Source organism: Oncorhynchus tshawytscha, linkage group LG33 (assembly GCF_018296145.1).
Source record: "Oncorhynchus tshawytscha isolate Ot180627B linkage group LG33, Otsh_v2.0, whole genome shotgun sequence".
Lineage (NCBI taxonomy): Eukaryota > Metazoa > Chordata > Actinopteri > Salmoniformes > Salmonidae > Oncorhynchus > Oncorhynchus tshawytscha.
In genome coordinates this window covers 20410938-20431225 of record NC_056461.1, presented here as the reverse complement: position 1 = coordinate 20431225, position 20288 = coordinate 20410938, and the positions used below count along the sequence as shown (strand labels likewise).

The 20288-nt window shown below is 41.6% G+C and overlaps 1 protein-coding gene across 1 annotated transcript; it reads right to left on the bottom strand.

Moving 5' to 3' along the window:
* Positions 1-1257: 1257 nt before the first annotated feature.
* On the bottom strand, positions 1258-16130 carry LOC112230943 (sphingomyelin phosphodiesterase 4). The gene is given in 21 exon segments (XM_042311401.1): positions 1258-1576; positions 1579-1867; positions 1948-2076; positions 2166-2297; positions 2424-2654; positions 3456-3661; positions 3795-3958; positions 4110-4207; positions 4332-4422; positions 4533-4675; positions 5402-5533; positions 8593-8664; positions 8765-8897; positions 9625-9776; positions 9891-9943; positions 10070-10178; positions 10287-10362; positions 12667-12803; positions 15212-15298; positions 15466-15551; positions 15938-16130. Coding segments are annotated over 20 exon segments (2490 nt in total). The 5' UTR covers positions 15505-15551; positions 15938-16130; the 3' UTR covers positions 1258-1559.
* Between the last annotated feature and the right edge of the window lie 4158 nt (positions 16131-20288).

Sequence of the window (20288 nt, the reverse complement as noted above, 5' to 3'; positions counted from 1 at the left end):
TTATATGTCACATTTCCTTGGGACCGGCCAAAGTGACCCAAAATAAACACACTAGCGGAGTTACTTCGTTTTTTTGTTTAGTTTCCATAATTTGGTTTGGTTTTTAACCTTATGGTCCACTTAGGAGCCTACAACAAGTCACAGTAAAACATAAACATTTTTAACCATAATTGTTTTACAGTAGAATCTACATTAACAATCTAAATGGACCAAAAAGAGACAATAGAAAAAAACTGTCAATGGCAATGTGAGAAAATTATGGTAACTAGTCTGGCCCTAATTCAGGTTAATATTTTTTTTAAATTACGTAAACCAGGGCGGGATCAGCCAGCGGCGGCGATTCATTTGCAGTCTGGACACAGAGGTGAACATCTCCTGCTCTGACTGCAGCTGGGAGCGACTGCTGTGCAGGACTGAGCAGTCTGGGAGTGCTTTGGGACGGGGGTGAGTCCCACGGAAGCACCCGCTGCTCGTTAAGAGTAAGAACGATAGGTGCTTTCACGTCAGAGTCTCCAACAACACCAGAAATAGTTGCTTTTTTGAAAATTTGTCGCTAGAGGGGTCTGAATACTCACTAAATATAGCGACAAAGTTGCTAAATTGGCAACACTGGATGCAACGCAGGTATCCATATTGCGGTGAGATGAGACTTAACTTGGTTCGTAGACTGGGATATGAAGTGGTTGTGGAAAGTAAGGCTTGTCAAAGCATATAACATGGGACCAGTGGGGTAGATTTCGGACAGACTGTTGCCAGACATTGTCTTAATTTAAAGTTAGGCATACGGTTAGCGGTGTGGTTAAGCTTACGTTTAAAAATCACATTTTAATAAGATACATTGTAGAAATAATCAGTCAAACCCTGCCTGTTGTAACTTGACGTTTAACTTGGAGGCTACATCAATAATCGCGCAGAACCCCTTTACCACAAACGTTCCCGAGCGCAAGAATTGTTCACCGCCACAATGTGCAAAGTTCAGGAACAATTGAACGAGATAAGGTCAATACACAGATCACCCACGTGCACTTACGATTTATTTTTCCTCTCACCGGTCTTTAGTGGACGGCAACGCCTGCATACGTTGCCATGACAACCAGACTGTCTCAATCGGTGGCGGGAAATACATCTGCCATTCGAATGCAACATTGTACAACTACATTTCTGTCGTCTTTGCAAGCTCACACATACAGACAAGCAATCATACAAAAACGATAAAGGCAAAGAATCTTCAGTTAAATGATTATCATCAATTCAAAATACTAGTGCAAGACTCATGTAACTATTTATTACACCGGTCAATCTTGTAGTTTGAGGATAATCACCACCATCCTTTCAATGTTCAATTGAAAAACATTCAATATTTTGTTAGAATATTAAATCATACAACTGTCAATCAGTAAAACTGCTTAAAAAAAAGATTTAGCAAACTTCATCTGAAAAGCAATGCACTTGTATTTATTTACAAGAATAAAAAGGGACTGAATATATCATAACAGATGGCCAAGCAAAGGCATGTGGCAAAAAAAGCCTTTTCATTCCCCTGCTACTGGGACTTGAGTTTATCTCCAAACAGGGTTATGAAGAGTCCATAGAGAAAGCCGCCTGTAAGGATGAGCAGTGTGCTGGATATGGGCCCGAATGAGAACAGCACCCCAAACAGGTAGAGAAATAGAAGCATCAGCAGGGTTCTGTAGCTTGCCAGTGTGCGCAGACTTAGCCTCGGCCGTCGGTTCCTCTCCGCTGTTCGCCGTGTCTCTGGGCTCCTCTGCCTGCCGTCCGCCATGACCTCGGGGCTGGCCAGGTAGTGTCGTCCCAACCGGCCCAGGAAGTCCGGCCGCGAGCACAGAACTTCCATGTGATCTCCGAACTGTGGAGGGGAGAATGGTTCTGATTACGGAATGCTTGGACTATGATAACTCAGATTCTGTTAGGCTACACATCACATACCCTCTCATTCACCAGGGACGAGATCTTGAAAAACAGTCTGACCAGGACGGCATTCTCATAGCTCCTGATGGGCTGAAGCTCTGGGTCTCCTTGGTACTCAATCTCAAATCTACGCAGTCCATTGATGATCTGCAAAAACATGACACATTTTTTAACAATAATCCCTCTATGACATGGTTGGGGTTGTAGTTTTGGGTGAGTTGAATAAGTAGTCTGACCTGCATTCGGCCCAGGTCTGTGAGGATGAGTCCATTCTCACCCTGAACACAGTCTGGTAGCTGCCTGGAGTTCCCATCGTCCTGACCAGAGCCCAGGGTTGCCATCAGCTGAGAAAGCTGCCCTGCATTCAGCTGGAGACGAGACAGAATAGCATGACACATTTTCACCCAACATTAGTTGAATTAAGTTTGATTAATATCAATTACAGCAGTTTAGCACATGCGAAAATCTTAAGGAAAAAGTCTGTGTAAACCTACACGAAATATCTGACAGAGGTAGTCCAGTGACCTCTCCAGGAACTCATGGGTCTTCTTGACACATTCCCCAGTGTCATCCACCTCTCCTCCATTGAAGGTGTAGTTGAGGTCGGGGGAGCCCATTCCAAACCAAGACATGAAGGAGTTATTGGCCGCCACTTCAGCTGAGTGATCTGATATCCTCTTAGCTGTCTGCCTCGCCTGGGCGATGATCTGAATGAGCTTCAGGACCTACATCAAAGAAGGATGACAACAGTGACCATGCTTATATGCAGCCTCAAAACATCAGACTAAAGGAGTAGTTGTTGATTGGTTCTAGTGGTGCTGTGTGGCTCAGTTGTTAGAGCATGGCGCTTGCAATGCAAGGGTTGCGGGTTCAACTCCCACGGGGGACCAGTATGAAAATGTATGCACTCACTACTCTAAGTTGCTCTGGATAAAAGCATCTAATCTGGATAAAAGCATCTAAATCAGGGTTTCCCAAACTCGGTCCCGGGGCCCCCTCTCGGTGCACGTTTAGTTTTTTGCCCTAGCACCACACAGCTGATTCAAAGTTTGATGATGTTGGATATTTGATTCAGCGGTGTAGTGCTCGGGCAAAAACCAAAACGTTTACCCAGGGGGAGGCAGGACTAAGTTTGGACCCTGAGCTAAATGACAAATGTAAATCTAAGATGAAGGGCAGGCCTGGGCGGTTGTGAGAAGCAAGAAGAACATTGTCTTCTCCAGAAAGTCAGCCACACAGTACAGTTCAGAGCAATCTAATCTTGCAGAGCGTAGCTAGTTCATTTTACTCAACTGAGACTACAGTTCACTGATGACAAAATGTGTGAACAGTCAGCCTAGCAAATTCAATAAAGTCCACACAGACTGTGCTTGTAGCAGGTGGTTAACACTAGCTAGCTCACCATTAGCCTCATTAGCACTTCTCTCCCAAAGTTGGGTTCAATTCCAGAAATGGGAATTGGAATAACAAACTTGCAAATCTGGAATTGCAATGAACCCACCCCCAAGTATGCTGCCTCCACTCACCACGCCCCTCAGCTCTGTGCCGAACATCTGTTTGTACTGGCAGTCCTGGCCCTCCAGGCCGTACACGTGGCTCTTCACCCTGAAAACCCCGTCTGTCACCACGGACTGCCGGGCAGACAGGAAGCTGCCACCATGGCTTGGCGTGAGGAAGACCCGGTGCTGCCGATGGTGGAGGACGTGCTCCGGCTCCAGAAACAGCTGCTCTCCTGGGGAGGGACAGATAGGAGGGTTAGGGTAGGACAGGTTAGCGATAGCACAGTCTACTGTAGTTGGACATTACTATTAGTGCATCTGCATCACACAAGTATCATAAGACTAGGTGATTGTTTCTGTTATTACCTTTCTGAATCATCTCTGATAGGTTTGGCTGAGCGAAGACTTTGGCCACCCTGAAGACCATTAGTGCATTTTTGACGTTGACCAGGTCTATGCGTACCACCCTGTTGAGAAAGCCCTGAAAGAGCTTTGTGTACATGAGCAGGTTCTCCTGAACAAACAAGCCCCTGGTCAAGAAGATGGATCAGAACATTTTCGGAATCAGTAAGACAAATACACCAATATTAAACTGTGCCTCTGAGTAAAACATTTCAAGGAAGCACTACTAGCACACATTTATTTAGCCTGACCTATACTATAATCCAAGAGATAACTCACCATTTCTCAGGTACACCTTTGTTCTGGTCTGTCTGAGGATTGGTATTCTCTCCTGTGTACCTCCACGGCTGGATGTAGCTAAGCCACGTCTCCAACACCTAAACACAGTGGTGGTATAGAGATAAGAGCACAAAAAAAAGAAAAAAAGTAGACCCAATGAGAGAGAGTTGTGATTGACACCAGCCAAGCTGAGAAGGTTGAGGATGGAGTTGGAACACCTACCGCTCTGAAGGAGGCATCTAAAGGCCAGTGACTAAAGCAGTGCTGGAGGAACACATAGAGCTTCTGCTGGACAAAACGCTGCACCACCACCCTACAGAGACAGGTCCACAGTGAATTACAGACAAAACTAGATCGACTGATTTCCTGGAGAGAACGTGGACCCTGATGTCTGACTATTGGGGTGCTCACTGCTCAGCTCACCTCTTGAACTCTTCCAGGGGGCTGGAGTGGGCCGAGGGCGAGGAGCAGACCTGCTCAGGCTTCAGGCTGCAGGAAAAGGCATGGAGGTGCTTCACCAGGAGACGCACCACCAGAACGTGCTCCTCTGTCGGGGTGAAAGTCTCCTGAAACAGCAGCCAGTCATACAGAGATCCACAGGGGCAGCAGCCAATCACACAAAGCTCCTCGGATAACAATAACCAATCACACATTGGGCTTGGAACATTCCCCTAATCCTGGTTCCTCCCCTAGCCATTGTTACTGTTTCTCAAATTACCCTGCTGTTGAAAAAGCCTAGCTGAAAACAGAATTCAATCCGTCTAGCTCAGAAACAGGCACATACAGTACTTCAAATTGATATTCAGATCCATTATTCTTAGAATGAGGAAAGTAGACAATTTGATGAATTATTTAATTGATTTAGGGCAATTTGGTTATTTATAATGTTTTGTATACTGTAGTAGTGTTTGCTCAATGGAAGAATGTGAGATGGGAAAGACAACAATGACACACATTAACTAAGGATAGTGTGCAACACAACAAACATCCACATGCTACATACAATGAAAACGTCACTCTTCAAACTCAAAACATGCTTTGAAGGCACATTCTCCTTTCAAGGATACTTCTCTATGGGCCAGATCCTACTGTGAGATGTTTGATGTTATGTGAATTTCGTGCCGTCAAAATGGGGTCCATCCAAGGATAGGTCTTTGACTGGTTGCGTCAACCAGGCAGTTGGTTTTACAGAATGCACTGTAACGGCATTCAAATGTTTTTTTTGAAGAGAAGTACCCTTGACCTCCCCACCTTAACCTTAATACTACTCTGTCCTCAGGGCCTAGGTTTACCTCCAGCAGGCCCGGTGGGAGTGGATGAAAAGGTAAAAGTACTTGGTACGTGTCGAGGGTCCCAGAACCAGGAGGGGTCAGGGGTTGGCACGGCATGCTGGACATACTGAGGCGATAGTGCAGCAGCGCCAGCTGTACGACCCATCACAACCAGGGGAGGAAGAGGACGAGGGAAACGACAACAACACAGTTGGGAAAGGAGGAGAGAGGGGGAGAAGGGAAGGAGGTGAACATGAGAATAGAAAGTAGAAAAAAGGGATATAGTGCATCCACAAAGGAAAAGGAATGAACACCAAATATGGGAGAAAACAAGAAACAAAACAAACAAAAGATATTGGCCACAGGAACACAATGCTATGACAGCTAGGGTGATGCAGTGGCCTTTTCCACACCCAAGACAGGAGAGATTAAACAGTAAATATCCTCATCAATGAGGCACAGAAGACACAACACATGATTAATAACAGGGTTTGTTATTTTAGGTTGAAGAACAGTCCACAGGTAAAAGGATTGTTTCTGTCCAATGGCCATGACAGGTCGGGTTTTTTAGGGGGGGGGGAATACTGCATCTCTTACACTATGGAAGACCACATACTTAACTTAAACTATCCAATTTAACAGACTGGGAATTAGAGGTCGACCGATTATGATTTTTCAACGCCGATACCGATTATTGGAGGACCCAAAAATGACGATACCGATTAAATTGGCAGATTTTGTTGTTGTTGTAATAATGACAATTACAACAATACTGAATTAACACTTACTTTAACTTAATATAATACATCAATAAAATCAATTTAGCCTTAAATAATGAAACATGTTGGAGTGTGAAAGTGTTGGAGAAGAAAGTACAAGTGCAATATGTGCCACATGTAAGAAAGCTAACGTTTAAATTCCTTGCACAGAACGGATGAGAACATATGAAAGCTGGTGGTTCCTTTTAACATGAGTCTTCAATATTCCCAGGTAAGAAGTTTTAGGTTGTAGTTATTATAGGAATTATAGGACTATTTATCTCTATACCATTTGTATTTCATATACCTTTGACTATTGGATGTTCTTATAGGCACTTTAGTATTGCCAGTGTAACAGTATAGCTTCCGTCCCTCTCCTCGCCCCTACCTGGGCTCGAACCAGGAACACATCGACAACAGCCATTCTCGCAGCATCGTTACCCATACAGAGCAAGGGGAATAACTACTCCAAGTCTCAGAGCGAGTGACGTTTGAAACGCTATTAGCGCGCACCCCGCTAACTAGCTAGCCATTTCACATCGGTTACACCAGCCTAATCTCGGGAGTTGATAGGCTTGATGTCATAAACAGCTCAATGCTTGACGCACAACGAAGAGCTGCTGGCAAAATGCATGAAAGTGCTGTTTGAATGAATGCTTACGAGCCTGCTGGTGCCTACCATCGCTCAGTCAGACTGCTCCATCAAATCATAAACTTAATTATAACACACAGAAATACGAGCCTTAGGTCAATAATATGGTTGAATCTGGAAACTATCATCTCGAAAACAAGACGTTTATTCTTTCAGTGAAATACGGAACCGTTCCGTATTTTATCTAACGGGTGGCAACCATAAGTCTAAATATTCCTGTTGCACAACCTTCAATGTTATGTCATAATTACGTAAAATTCTGGCAAATTAGGAGGCCCAAACTGTTGCATATACCCTGACTGCGCGCAATGAACGCAAGAGAAGTGACACAATTTCACCTGGTTAATATTGCCTGCTAACCTGGATTTCTTTTAGCTAAATATGCAGGTTTAAAAATATATACTTCTGTATATTGATTTTAAGAAAGGCATTGATGTTTATGGTTAGGTACACATTGGAGCAAGGACCGTCTTTTTTTGCGAATACGCACCGCATCGATTATATGCAACGTGTGTAGTTATATATGCATATATAATGTGTAGTTAATGTGTTAATGTGTTAATTAGTTAATGTGTAGTTAATGTGTAGTTAATGCATATATAATGTGTAGTTATATATGCAACCATGTGTAGTTAACTAGTGATTGATTGATTGTTTTTTTATAAGATAAGTTTAATGCTAGCTAGCAACTTACCTTAGCTTACTGCATTCACGTAACAGGCAGGCTCCTCGTGGAGTGCAATGAGAGGCAGGTGGTTAGAGAGTTGGACTAGTAACTAAGGTTGCAAGGTTGAATCCCTGAGCTGACAAGGTAAAAATCTGTCGTTCTGCCCCTGAACAAGGCAGTTAACACCTTTCCTAGGCCGTCATTGAAAATAAGAATGTGTTCTTAACTGACTTGCCTAGTTAAATAAAGAGATCGGCCAAATCGGTGTCCAAAAATACCGATTTCCGATTGTTATGAAAACTTGAAATCGGCCCTAATTAATACGCCATTCCGATTAATCGGTCGACCTCTACTGGGAATGTACTAAGTTACTAGGGGACAGCAGGGATGGGAAGGGTATGGCCTGTACACCATTGGGGATTTGACAGGTGTATGGATCATGACAAAGGGTGGTGGCTAAATGATACATGAACAGAAGTAGAGTTGGCAACCAGCCTAGCAGCCAAATAAACAACAGAGAAGGGCACTGAAACAGTTAATGGTGCCACACACACGGCATGCACAGGTCATGCGGGAAGCTAAAGCACTACTACCAGATACACATGCCAAATCAGTGCAGAACATTTGCTCTGCAGTTGCCCATAAGCCAATAATTCAGCAACCGAAGAAAATAAAAAAATAAGCCTGCCTTTCAAAAATAATTACAAATGCCTGATGTTTACTGTGCCCTATTTTGATTGGTTTAACATTGAACTTTGATAGCATTCATGTTTCCTAATCTGTGCAAATAAGGAGACTAAAGATCAGTACAAACCAAAGCTCAAAGAAGCATAAGAAACAGCAACTAACAAACAGTATACCCATCTATGCAGTGCAAAGGAGATGGATATAAACTACATCTTTATAGCCCAGGTGTGGGAGTGCAAGTCTTTTAGAAATACTCCCCTCTAGTTGAAAATAGGAAAATTTGACCCGTTTTGTGTCCCAGTCCCAGCCAGCATGGCACTCGAGTGGGACGAGCCTGCCATTGTTCAAGTGAGGGGGGGGGTTCATCAGCCAGTCAGCCGTGCGTTGCTGCCGTGCAGGGGTGAAGGGGGAGCTTGGTGGTGGGAGGGTCCATGTGACATGCTCTTACCTTCACCTGGGGGGACTGCAGCTTCTGGTACATCTCCAGGGAGTAGTGATGCAGCCAGATCTCCACAAAAACCTGGGGGTAACACACGTCTTATTCCCGATTCCCTAAACACCTGACTGACATCATTCAGACTAAATACATTCATGACTGACAAAGGATGAAGGAGCCTCACCTGTAGTAATGCCTCTGACCTCCAGATCTCCTGGGCTGCAGGGTCAGCAGTGACCGAGGGTTGATGGGATATGTGGCGCTTGAGGAGGCTGGTGCTGTGGATGCCATACCCTGCAAAAGGCACGCTGGGAGCCCTGGGTGCCAAAGACATAACCGTGAGCTCGGAGTTATAGCATGAGGAAAGAAGGAGAAACTAAGAGGAGCCAAAGGTAAAAGTGTGTGCTCTTATTGGACAAGTTCAGGTAGCATCTTTTCTCACCCTACTGATCACAAACCTTTCACATAAACCAGTGGTGTAAAGTACAACTTAAGTCATTTTTGGGGTATCTGCACTTGAGTTGACTATTTATATATATATTTTTCACAACTTTTTATTCCACTACAATTCTAAAGAAAATATGTACTTTTTACTAGCATACATTTTCCCTGACACCAAAAAGTACTCTTCACTTCTAATGTTAAGGCAGGACAGAATTATGGTCCAATAGACATACATATCAATACAACAACATGTCATCCCTACTGCTTCAGATCTGGCGGACTCACTAAACACAAATAATGTGTTTGTAAATTATGCCTGAGTGTTGGAGTGTGCCCGTCTGTTGGTAATAAAACTGTGCCATCTGGTTTGTATAGCTTTGACTTTTTCTCAAGTATGATTATTGAGTACTTTTCCCACCACTGTACTTAAATACTGCTTGTGAATAGAAGTCTAAAATTATTTTCCTGGGTGACATTTACTTGAGTCATTTTATATTAAAAAAGGTATATTTACTTTTACTCAAGTATAACCACTGAGTACTTTTTACACCACTATCAGAAACATTTATTTTGATAAGACCTATCCCCACTGTAGAGTACCTGGGAGCAGGTGGAGACACAGAGCCTCTATTGTCGGCGAATGGAGAGGGAGGAACGCTGCCCTCTGTAGGGAGGAAGTACTTGAGGTAGGTGTCCACAAGCACAAAGTACGCATTGTCCAAGCTGCTCACATGCTGGCCCAGAGGGTAGTTCTGAGAAAATCACATCAAAACGATCATGTTAGGGCAAATAAGTCTGATTATCATGGAAGTTATCACAAACTATCAAAACATTTACTGTTGTAATGACAGTTGAGTAGGGTTTACCTTTGGTGTGATAAGACTGGAAGCAAATATGAACATGTAATATTCAAATGGATCTGCAGATGGTTTAAGGACATACCACCAGACTACAAAACAAATGTAAATAATGTAAGCAAACATTGTCATTGTCCACATTGTATGTTTGTGAGAAGGTGAGGAGTGAGTTTGAGCATCAAGGATACTGAGCGCCAGGCTGAGTGTCTGGAGACCAGACAGAGGAAACTGCAGCTTGTTGTGAAAAAGTGGACAATCTGGGAGGACACCTTCCTGTATAGATGCCTTTACAGGACCCTGCAAGAGAAAATAACACCCGAGCTTTACACCAATCACTGTTGTGGACGACCTTGCTATGTTTCAAATTGAGAAAATAAAAAATGTTTAAAAAGGGATGAGACTTACAGGGAGAAAGCTGACAGGTATTTCATACTTGTACTCCTCTGCTTGAAGCTTGTACACAAGCTTCATCATTGGCCCACTGAAAAGCATATACAATTATAATTAAGTCAGTATACAGTACATTAATATTTTTCGAAAAATGCTTTTTATAAAGTAATTTAGGCTGGGGCCGCAGGTAGCCTAGTGGTAAGAGCGTTGGGCCAAAAAAGGTTGCTGGATCGAATCCCCGAGCTCACATGGTAAAAATGTTGTTCTGCCCCTGAACAAGGTAGTTAACCCACTGTTCCCCGGTAGGCAGTCATTGTAAATAAGAATGTGTTCTTAACCGACTTGCCTAGTTAAATAAATGTCCAATTAAAAAATAAGAATAACATGTAATGTTCCTGAGGGGTTGTCATAGACACACAGTACTGGTACAAAAGAGACATTGTCACATTGTACAGCAACATACATTTGCTTTTTTATGTATTTTTTCACCTTTATTTAACCAGGTAGGCAAGTTGAGAACAAGTTCTCATTTACAATTGCGACCTGGCCAAGATAAAGCAAAGCAGTTCGACACATACAGTTACACATACAGTGCATTCGGAAAGTTCAGACCCCTTAACCTTTTCCACATTGTTATGTTACAGCCTTGTTCTAAAATGGATCAAATCAATTTTCCTCCCTCTTCAAATCTACACAATACCTCAATGACGAAGCGAAAACAGGTTTAGAATTTTTTTGCAAAGTACAAATAAAAAAACAGAAATACCTTATTTACATAAGTATTCAGACCCTTTGCTATGGGACTCGAAATTGAGCTCAGGTGCATCCTGTTACCATTGATCATCTTTGAGATGTTTCTACAACTTGGAGTCCACCTGCAGTAAATTCAATTGATTAGACGTGATTTGGAAAGGCACACACCTATCTAGATAATAGTGCATGTCAGAGCAAAAAACATGCTGTGAGGTCGAAAGAATTCCAAGACAGGATTGTGTCGAGGCACAGATCTGGGAAAGGGTACAAAAAACTATTCTGCAGCATTGAAGGTCCCCAAGAACTCAGTGGCCTCCATCATTCTTAAATGGAAGAAGTTTGGAACCACCAAGACTCTTCCTAGAGCTGGCAGCCAGGCTAAATCTAGGGAGAAGGGACTTGGTCAGGGAGGTCACCAAGAACCCGATGGTCACTCTAACAGAGTTCTTCTGTGGAGATTGGAGAACCTTCCAGAAGGACAACCATCTCTGCAGCACTCCACCAATCAGGCCTGTATGGTAGAGTGGCCAGACAGAAGCCACTCCTCGGTAAAGGCACATGCTAGCCCGCATGGAGTTTGCCAAAAGGCCTCTCAGACCACGAGAAATAAGATTCTCTGGTCCGATGAAACCAAGATTGAACTCTTTAGCCTGAATGCCAAGCAGCATGTCTGACCTGGCACCATCCCTAAGGTGAAGCAGGGTGGTGGCTACATCATGCTGTGAGGATGTTTTTCAGCAGCAGGGACTGGAAGACTAGTCAGGATCGAGGGAAAGATGAACGGAGCAAAGTACAGATAGATCCATGATGAAAACCTGCTCCAAAGCGCTCAGGACCTCAGACTGGGGTGAAGGTTCTCCTTCCAACAGGACAACAACCATAAGCACACAGCCAAGACAACACAGGAGTGGCTTCGGGACAAGTCTCGAGTGGACCGGACAGAGCTCAGACTTCAACCCGATCTAACATCTCTGAAGAGACCTGAAAATAGCTGTGCAGCAACGCTTTCCATCCAACCTGACAGAGCTTGAGACGATCTGCATAGAAGAATGGGAGAACCTCACCAAATACAGGTGCCAAGCTTGTAGTATCATACCCAAGAAGACTCAAGGCTGTAATCGCTTCAACAAAGTACTGAGTAAAGGGTCTGAATACTTATTATAAATGTAATATTTACATTTTTTTATTTTAAATACATTTGCAAAAATGTCAACCTGTTTTTGCTTTGTCTTTATGGTGTTAGTGTGTAGATTGATGAGGGGAAAAAGTATTTAATCCATTTTAGAATAAGGCTGTAACGTAATAAAATGTGGAGAAAGGAGTCTGAATACTTTCCAAATGCACTGTAATACATACTGTGTGTCACAGTGAAGTGACACACACACCAAAGTAACATTAACACCCTATGTGTTTGGAAAGTCTGCTTAATAATACGTTCTTTAGATATTTTGTCTCACATTATCCCCGTTTTAATGACCAACCGTCTTGCCCACTGGCATAGAAAGTTGAAATATATATATGTAACTTCTGGCTTCCCACGGACTGTTTTTGTGCAACCGAATACAATAGGGAGCAACGCTGTAGTGTAAATACACGAGCATTGCAAATAGCAGCTAACACCAAAGGAGCTTGTGAGGCCTACCTAGGATCGAGAAAGTCCATGACGATGTTGTACTCATTGCTGCGTGCCTGCAGGAATTGCAGGTTCCAGCCCATGATGACCCCATCCAGACTGCCAAAAACACTCTCTACAAGCCAGGGGAAGATCAGGTGCAGCTCCTGAAGAGAGAACGATATTAATGCTGTCAGTCACAAGCTTACCTCCATTATCCCTCCATTATCCCTGATCCTCAAAAAGTTCTACAACTACACCATTGCGAGCATCCTGACCGGTTGCATCACTGCATGGTATGACATCCTGACCAGTTGCATCACTGCATGGTATGACATCCTGACCGGTTGCATCACTGCATGGTATGACATCCTGACCGGTTGCATCACTGCATGGTACGACATCCTGACCGGTTGCATCACTGCATGGTATGACATCCTGACCAGTTGCATCACTGCATGGTATGACATCCTGACCGGTTGCATCACTGCATGGTATGACATCCTGACCGGTTGCATCACTGCATGGTACGACATCCTGACCGGTTGCATCACTGCATGGTATGATAACTGCTCGTTATTAGACCGAGCAGTTGCCATAGGGTCATATGTACAGACCAGTTCATCACTGGGGCCAAGCTTCCTGCCATCCAGGAACTATGTACTAGGCTGTGTCAGAGGAAGGCCCAAAATGTTTTCAAAGACTTCAGTCACCCAAGTCATTGTGGAAAAATAGTTAAGACATCAAAACTAAGAAACAACACATATGGAATCATATAGTAACCAAAAAAAAAAGAAAGTCTTAAATCAAAATATATTATATTTGAGATTCTTCAAAGTAGGCACCCTTTGCCTTGATGACAGCTTCAAATCAAATCCAATTTTATTTGTCACATACACATGGTTATGTAGATGTTAATGCGAGTAGCGAAATGCATGTGCTTCTAGTTCCGACCGTGCAGTAATATCTAACAAGTAATCTAACCTAACAAATGCTCACCCTTGGCATTCTCCCAACCAGCTTCATGAGGTAGTCACCTGGAATGCATTTAAATGAACAGGTGTGCCTTCTTAAAAAGTTCATTTGTGGAATTTCTTTCCTTCTTAATGCGTTTGAGCCTATCAGTTGTGTTGTGACAAGATAGGGGTGGTATACAGAAGATAGCCCTATTTGGTAAAATACCAAGTCCATATTATGGCAAGAACAGCTCAAATAAGCATAGAGAAACAACAGTCCATCATTACTTGAAGACAAGGTCAGTGAATCCAAAAAATGTCAAGAACTTTGAAATTTCTTCAAGTGCAGTTGCAAAAACAATCAAGCACTATGATGAAACTGGCTCGCATGAAGACCCAGAGTTACCTCTGCTCCAGAGGATAAGTTCATTAGTTAACAGCCTGAGAAATTTCAGCCCAAATAAATACTGCACAGAGTTCAAGTAACAGATACATCTCAACATCAACTCTTCAGAGGAGACATGGTCGAATTGCTGCAAAGAAACCACTACTAAAGGATCCAGGCTGTATCACATCAGGACGTGATTGGGAGTCCCATGGGGTGGCGCACAATTGGCCAAGCGTTGTCCGGGTTTGGCCGTCATTGTAAATAAGAATTTGTTCTTAACTGACATGCCTAGTTAAATAAAGGTTAAATGAAAATAAAATGGACACCAATAATAACAAAAGACTTGTTAGGGCCAAGAAACACAAACAATGGACATTTAACCGGTGGAAATCTGTCCATTTTAAATCTTTGATCTCTGCGTGTGTGGTTCCCACTGTGAAGCATGGAGGTGGTGGTGTGATGGTGCTTTGCTTGTGACAATGTTCGTGATTTATTTAGAATTCAAGGCAAACGTAACCAGTATGGCTACCTCAGCATTCTGCAGCGATACGCCATCCCATCTAGTTTGGTGACAATCACCTGACCTCAACCCAATTGAGATGGTTTGGGATGAGTTGGACTGCAGAGTGAAGGAAAAGCAGCCAACAAGTACTCAGCATATGTGGGAACTCCAAGACTGTTGGAAAAGCATTTCAGGTGATGCTGGTTGAGAGAATGCCAAGAGTGTGCAAAGCTGTCATCAAGGCAAAGGGTGGCTACTTTGAAGAACCTCAAATTTATTTAGATTTGTTTAACACTTTTTTCGTTACTACATGATCCCATATGTATTATTTCATCGTTTGTCTTCACTATTATTCCACAATGTAGAAAACAGTACAAATAAAGAAAAACCCCTTGAATGAGTAGGTGTCCAAACTTGACTGGTACTGTACATGTACTAATTGCCTCGACTAACCTGCCCACACCGCACATTGACTCGGGACCGGTACCCCCTGTATACAGCCTCGTTATTGTTATTTTATTACTTTTTATTTTTTACTTTAGTTTATTTAGTAAATAATTTCTTAACTATTTCTTGAACTGCTTTGTTGGTTAAGGGCTTGTACGTAAGCATTTCACAGTAAGGTCTACACTTGTTTTCGGCGGATGTGACAAATACAATTTGATTTAATTTTTTATCCAGACTTGACAACTTGCTTCAACAACGCTGGTCTATACAAGCAAACTGCACCTTTGCAGGGTAGTCATCAATGACCTTCACCAGCTCCTGGCACCGCTGGAGAAAAGGTTTGGTGGTCGAGTCAACTTTCAGATTGGCCTGTATCGAGAACATCATAAGAGTAGACAACAGTTACTGCTGTCACAGTGTTAGATAACTGACGTTTTGTGACATTGTCTTGGCTCATGAGAACTTCAGGCAGGCAACAAATATTTCACATGGCACTAGCTCATGATGAGCAATACAATTTAGGAGTTACCACTAACCAGAAGAAAACTGGGCTGTTGCAAGGCTGGGGCAGCCATATAAGATTATATTCGAGACGGGTCACGTTTCAAAATCCACTTGACACCTGGGGAGAACACAAAGCAGAAAGGGTTGAGAGAGGCTTTGTTGACATTTCTTTCTGTCAAGCAAACTAACTAGCAGTAGCACCATTGCTAGCTAGATAACTAACGGTAGCGATGGGTACAGAGATGGATACAAAATGTTTAAATATAGGAAGCAAGATAGCTAGCTAGACGATACATTTAGACGTGGCTGAAACCATGGCTTGGCTGACTAGCTAGCTAGCTAACGTTAGCTAATATCAGCCGGCTAGCACTAACGTCTGCTAGCTAGCTTTCTGTACAACTAAGCTAACCCATCTATAACAATGTGGCACTGGCAGGCAGCAGCTGACGGTACGGTACAAAAGTCTCATCTCATTATAGAACATAAAACTGCAGTGTGTCTTACCTCCCAAGACTACAAATTGTCAGACTTTCAAGTTCCAATCTACCGCGTTTCCATTAGACACAGCAGCGTGAAGCGAAAATGATGTCATTTCCCTAAAAGGATATGGCACGCGACCGCAGCTTTCTTGTGAACACAGCGCACCCATGTGGATAGTACTTTAGGGAAGGAAGAGTCAGGTAGGCTAATCTAGGTAGATGGCAGTGTTGCAACAAAACAAAACAAAATGTAGTAAACCAAGGTTTATAGCTGGCTCATAGGCCACGTGGAATTGTGTTAAAGCAATATTACTAACTGTTAAATAGTGTTACATTTACCTCCAGACCACATGGAATTGTGTTAAAGCAATATTACTAACTGTTAAATAGTGTTACATTTACCTCCTAAGTGTATCAACAATTAATCAATAAGGTTAATCAATCATCATGGATATTATATGCATGCAAATGTATTGATAAGGAATTCAACTAATCTAAATCAAGATAAGTGCAAAGTATGCTTTTTGCAAATGCAATGATAAGTGTGCTTGTGTAGCCTAGTATGTGGAATAACTATTTGGATTGTGTGTATTTATTTGTGTTTTAATTTCACAGTGACATGCCCCTGTGCTATTGAGTATTAACTCCCAGGGGGCCAGCCCTACTCCATACAAAGCATATTACATCCTGTTTTGATTTAAGTGCACTCACCCCTCACAAATACCCTTGGAGTTCCCTGTTCTGCCTGGAAATTAGGCAGTATGTCAAAACGATTAATCAATGGCTGATGAATAATTCTAATTTTATCACTTTAAAGCAGAGCTTTATTGCAGGTGCATCCCTGTCCAGGCACTCAATAATCTCCTGTCTTTCTCTGTGGAGGCCAATGTGGGTTTATCTGATATGATAATACCTCTGATGTTCAAACACTAAAAACCTCATGTGAAGTGGACATGTGTTCTTCTGGTATTAGCCGAAAGGCAGGTTACCTAGTGGTTAGAGCGTTAGGCCAGTAAAAGAAAGGTTGCTGGATTGAATCCCTGAGCTGACATGGTAAAAATCTGTCATTCTGCCCTTGAACAAGGCAGTTAACCCACTGTTCCTCAATAGGCTGTCATTGTAAATAAGAATTTTTTCTTAACTGACTTGCTTAGTTAAACAAAGGTTACAAAGGCAGTGGTGTAAAAAAAACTTTAAAGTACTACTTAAGTAGTTTTTGGGGGGTATCGGTACTTTACTCTACTATTTATATTTTGAACAACTTTTACTTCACTACATTCCTAAAGAAAATAATGTACTTTTTACTCCATACATTTTCCCTGACACCCAAAAGTAATTACATTTTGAATACTTAGCAGGACAGGAAAATGGTCTAATTCATGCACTTATCAAGAGAACATCCCTGGTCAACCCTCCTGCCTCTGATCTGGTGGACTCACTAAGCACACATGCTTTGTTTATAAATTATGTCTGAGTGTTGGAGTGTGCAACTGGCTAACCGTAAATAAAAACAACACAAGAAAATGGTGCAGTCTCATTTGCTTAATATAAGGAATTAGAAATTATTCATACTTTTACTTTTGACACTTAAGTATATTTTATCAATTACATTTATTTTTGATGCTTAAGTATATTTAAAACAGGACGGCGCACAATTGGCTCAGCGTTGTCTGCATTAAGGGAGGGTTTGTCCATGCTTTAAAGTAGGCCTTCATTGTAAATCAGAATTCTTAATTCAAACCAAATCAAATCAAAATCAAACCAAATACTTTTAGACTTTTTAACGTGTGGGATGAAAATGGACAAACTAAAAGGTGTGCAATGTGTAGGCCCACTCAGTGTACATTCTGAACCTTGTTTGAAGTCAGTAGGTCACATGACCAAGGAGCTATTGACATTTTTAATTTGGAAAAATTCATGCAAAATCATGTGAGATGAAAATGGACAAACTAAATAAAGGGTGTGAAATATAGAAGGGTAGTCAGTGGACATACTGAACTTTGTTTGAAGTCATTAGGTCACATGACCAAGGAGCTATTGAAATTCAAATGTAAAAAAAAGTTTGTACTAATTCAACTAGGAATACAAAATGCTGCTCACATTTCCACGTTTATTAGCCTTTGAAAGCGAATTAATGTCCAAATCGTGAAAATAAGACCTGTGCAATGTTTTCCAACATCATGACACTTATTTGGAGTCTGTGGCTCAAGTGGTTTGAAAGCGCGAATATCCAATTTGAAACTCTCTTTACCTCGGTCATCTTGCTAGCTAGTTAGCATAACAAATGACTAGTTAGACATTTTACGACTTTGGGTGTGTTCTTAAATTCAATATTGAGTACCAGGATGCGCTCGTAGATTCACAACGTTGTCAGATTGTACGTTTGTAAATTCAGAGCGCACACTAGATGCTCGATGACCACTCTGACCATTTTACTCGACCTAGCAGAACTGGTTAGGCAGTTTTCATGTTTTCCAGAGCGTTGGTGACAATTTAATTACGCTTTTTTTTGCCGAGACTTTAACTGACGCGGCCATATTCAACCAGTGTTGAGCGCTCGTAAAATTCATTATTATGCGCTCCGGTACTCAGACGAGAGTGCTCTGAAATCGGAGTAGATAGCCAGAGCAAATTTCTGAAAGCACCCGAATGTCCATTGAGAATGCAAAACGACTATACCATTTAGCTAAGCTAAGAATGACGAGAATAATCAAGTCATTAAACGTTGGGTAGTTAGATAGCCTATAGTTATCATACTAGCAAGTTTTATGTATAGATAGCTAGCTAACATACTGCTGTATTGATATGCTATGTGGTTCATAAGGACAGCATAGCTAACAAATTCTCAGCCAACGTAATTGATTTGAAAAGCAATTACTTTATTACATTGCTTAACATTTGTCATAATTAGTTAAAGGAATGCATTTGTATCCGCTCTCGTACTTCGGCTGCATATTTTCTGCCGTGCCGTTTTCTTCAAATCTGAAAACGATGTAAAGCCACTCCCGTCTCCTGAAGAATTGCATTATGGGCCCTAAAGTACGGAAGTGTCCCTCGCGTGTATATTTAATATTTTGCCGAATTTAGTATGGAATCCGGGAACTTTTGGCATACTAACTATATTCATACTATAACCAATAAGCATACTATATACTCAAATACGTCACAAATAGTACGGTTAGTGTGGGTAGTATCAGTATTCAACGCTAACCAAATTCCCATATTGATCAATGTGATACAATCCTTTTCCAAAGCATCTGGTCTATATCTTAACATTAATAAATGTGAACTCATGGCTGTCAAAGATTGTGTGACACCTTCATATTATGGTATTCCAGTAAAAGAAGAACTTACATATTTAGGCATAACCATTACAAGGGATCAGAAGTATGGAGGCTTACTCAATTTTAACCCTCATTAAAAAACCCAGAAGAAGCTAAATCAATGGTTACAGAAGGACTTATCTTTAAAAGGAAGAGTCCTAATAACCAAGGCAGAAGGTATCTCTAGACTAACATATGGCACTATATCTTTATATCTTGACGGTAAAATAATCAAGGACATAGACCAGATGCTTTTCAACTTTCTGTGGAGAAAAAGTACCCATTACATTAGGAAAACTGTTGTAATGAATACATGAGAATGGTGGATAAAACAATTGGATAAAACAATTCCTAAGAAGATCCACTTCTATGTGGAATTTTATTCCTCATCATGTCTTCTCTTCTTTTTTTAACTTCATGTTGGTTTGCAATTATAATATTGACATAGTTCCAGTGAAACTTTCTGCTTTTCAAAGGCAGGTTTTCTTGTCATGGTCCTTAATTTATAAGCATAATTTTTTTCCACACAGATATTATATATGGAATAATCGGGATATATTGTATAAAAATACGTCTTTGTTTTTAGAATATTGGTTCCGAAATAATATCCTATTGGTGAGCCAACTGGTAAATGCAGAGGGTCTTTTACTTAGTTATAAGGAATTCTTATCACTTTACAAGATCCCTGTAACACCTAAAGATTTTGCAATTGTTTTAGATGCCATTCCTTCAGGTGTGGCTTTATTATTCAGGAACGTGTCAAGACCTGACCCTCAGAGCCTACCTTCCCTGTTGACTCACCAGTAGGAAAGATTTGTTTCTCTTTTGGTCCATTCAACAACAGAGCGACACGAACCTTGGATGTTGCCACACACATACGTACTTGTTAACAAAATTAAGGAAGTTTCCTTTAAAATTATTCCTAAATATTATCCTGCAAACCACTATATGAAGAAGTTTAAGGAAAACATCAACTCAAATTGTTCCTTTTGTAATGACCACCCAGAAAATGTTGCATCTTTTTTGGCATTGTATTCATGTAAGAAAACTTTG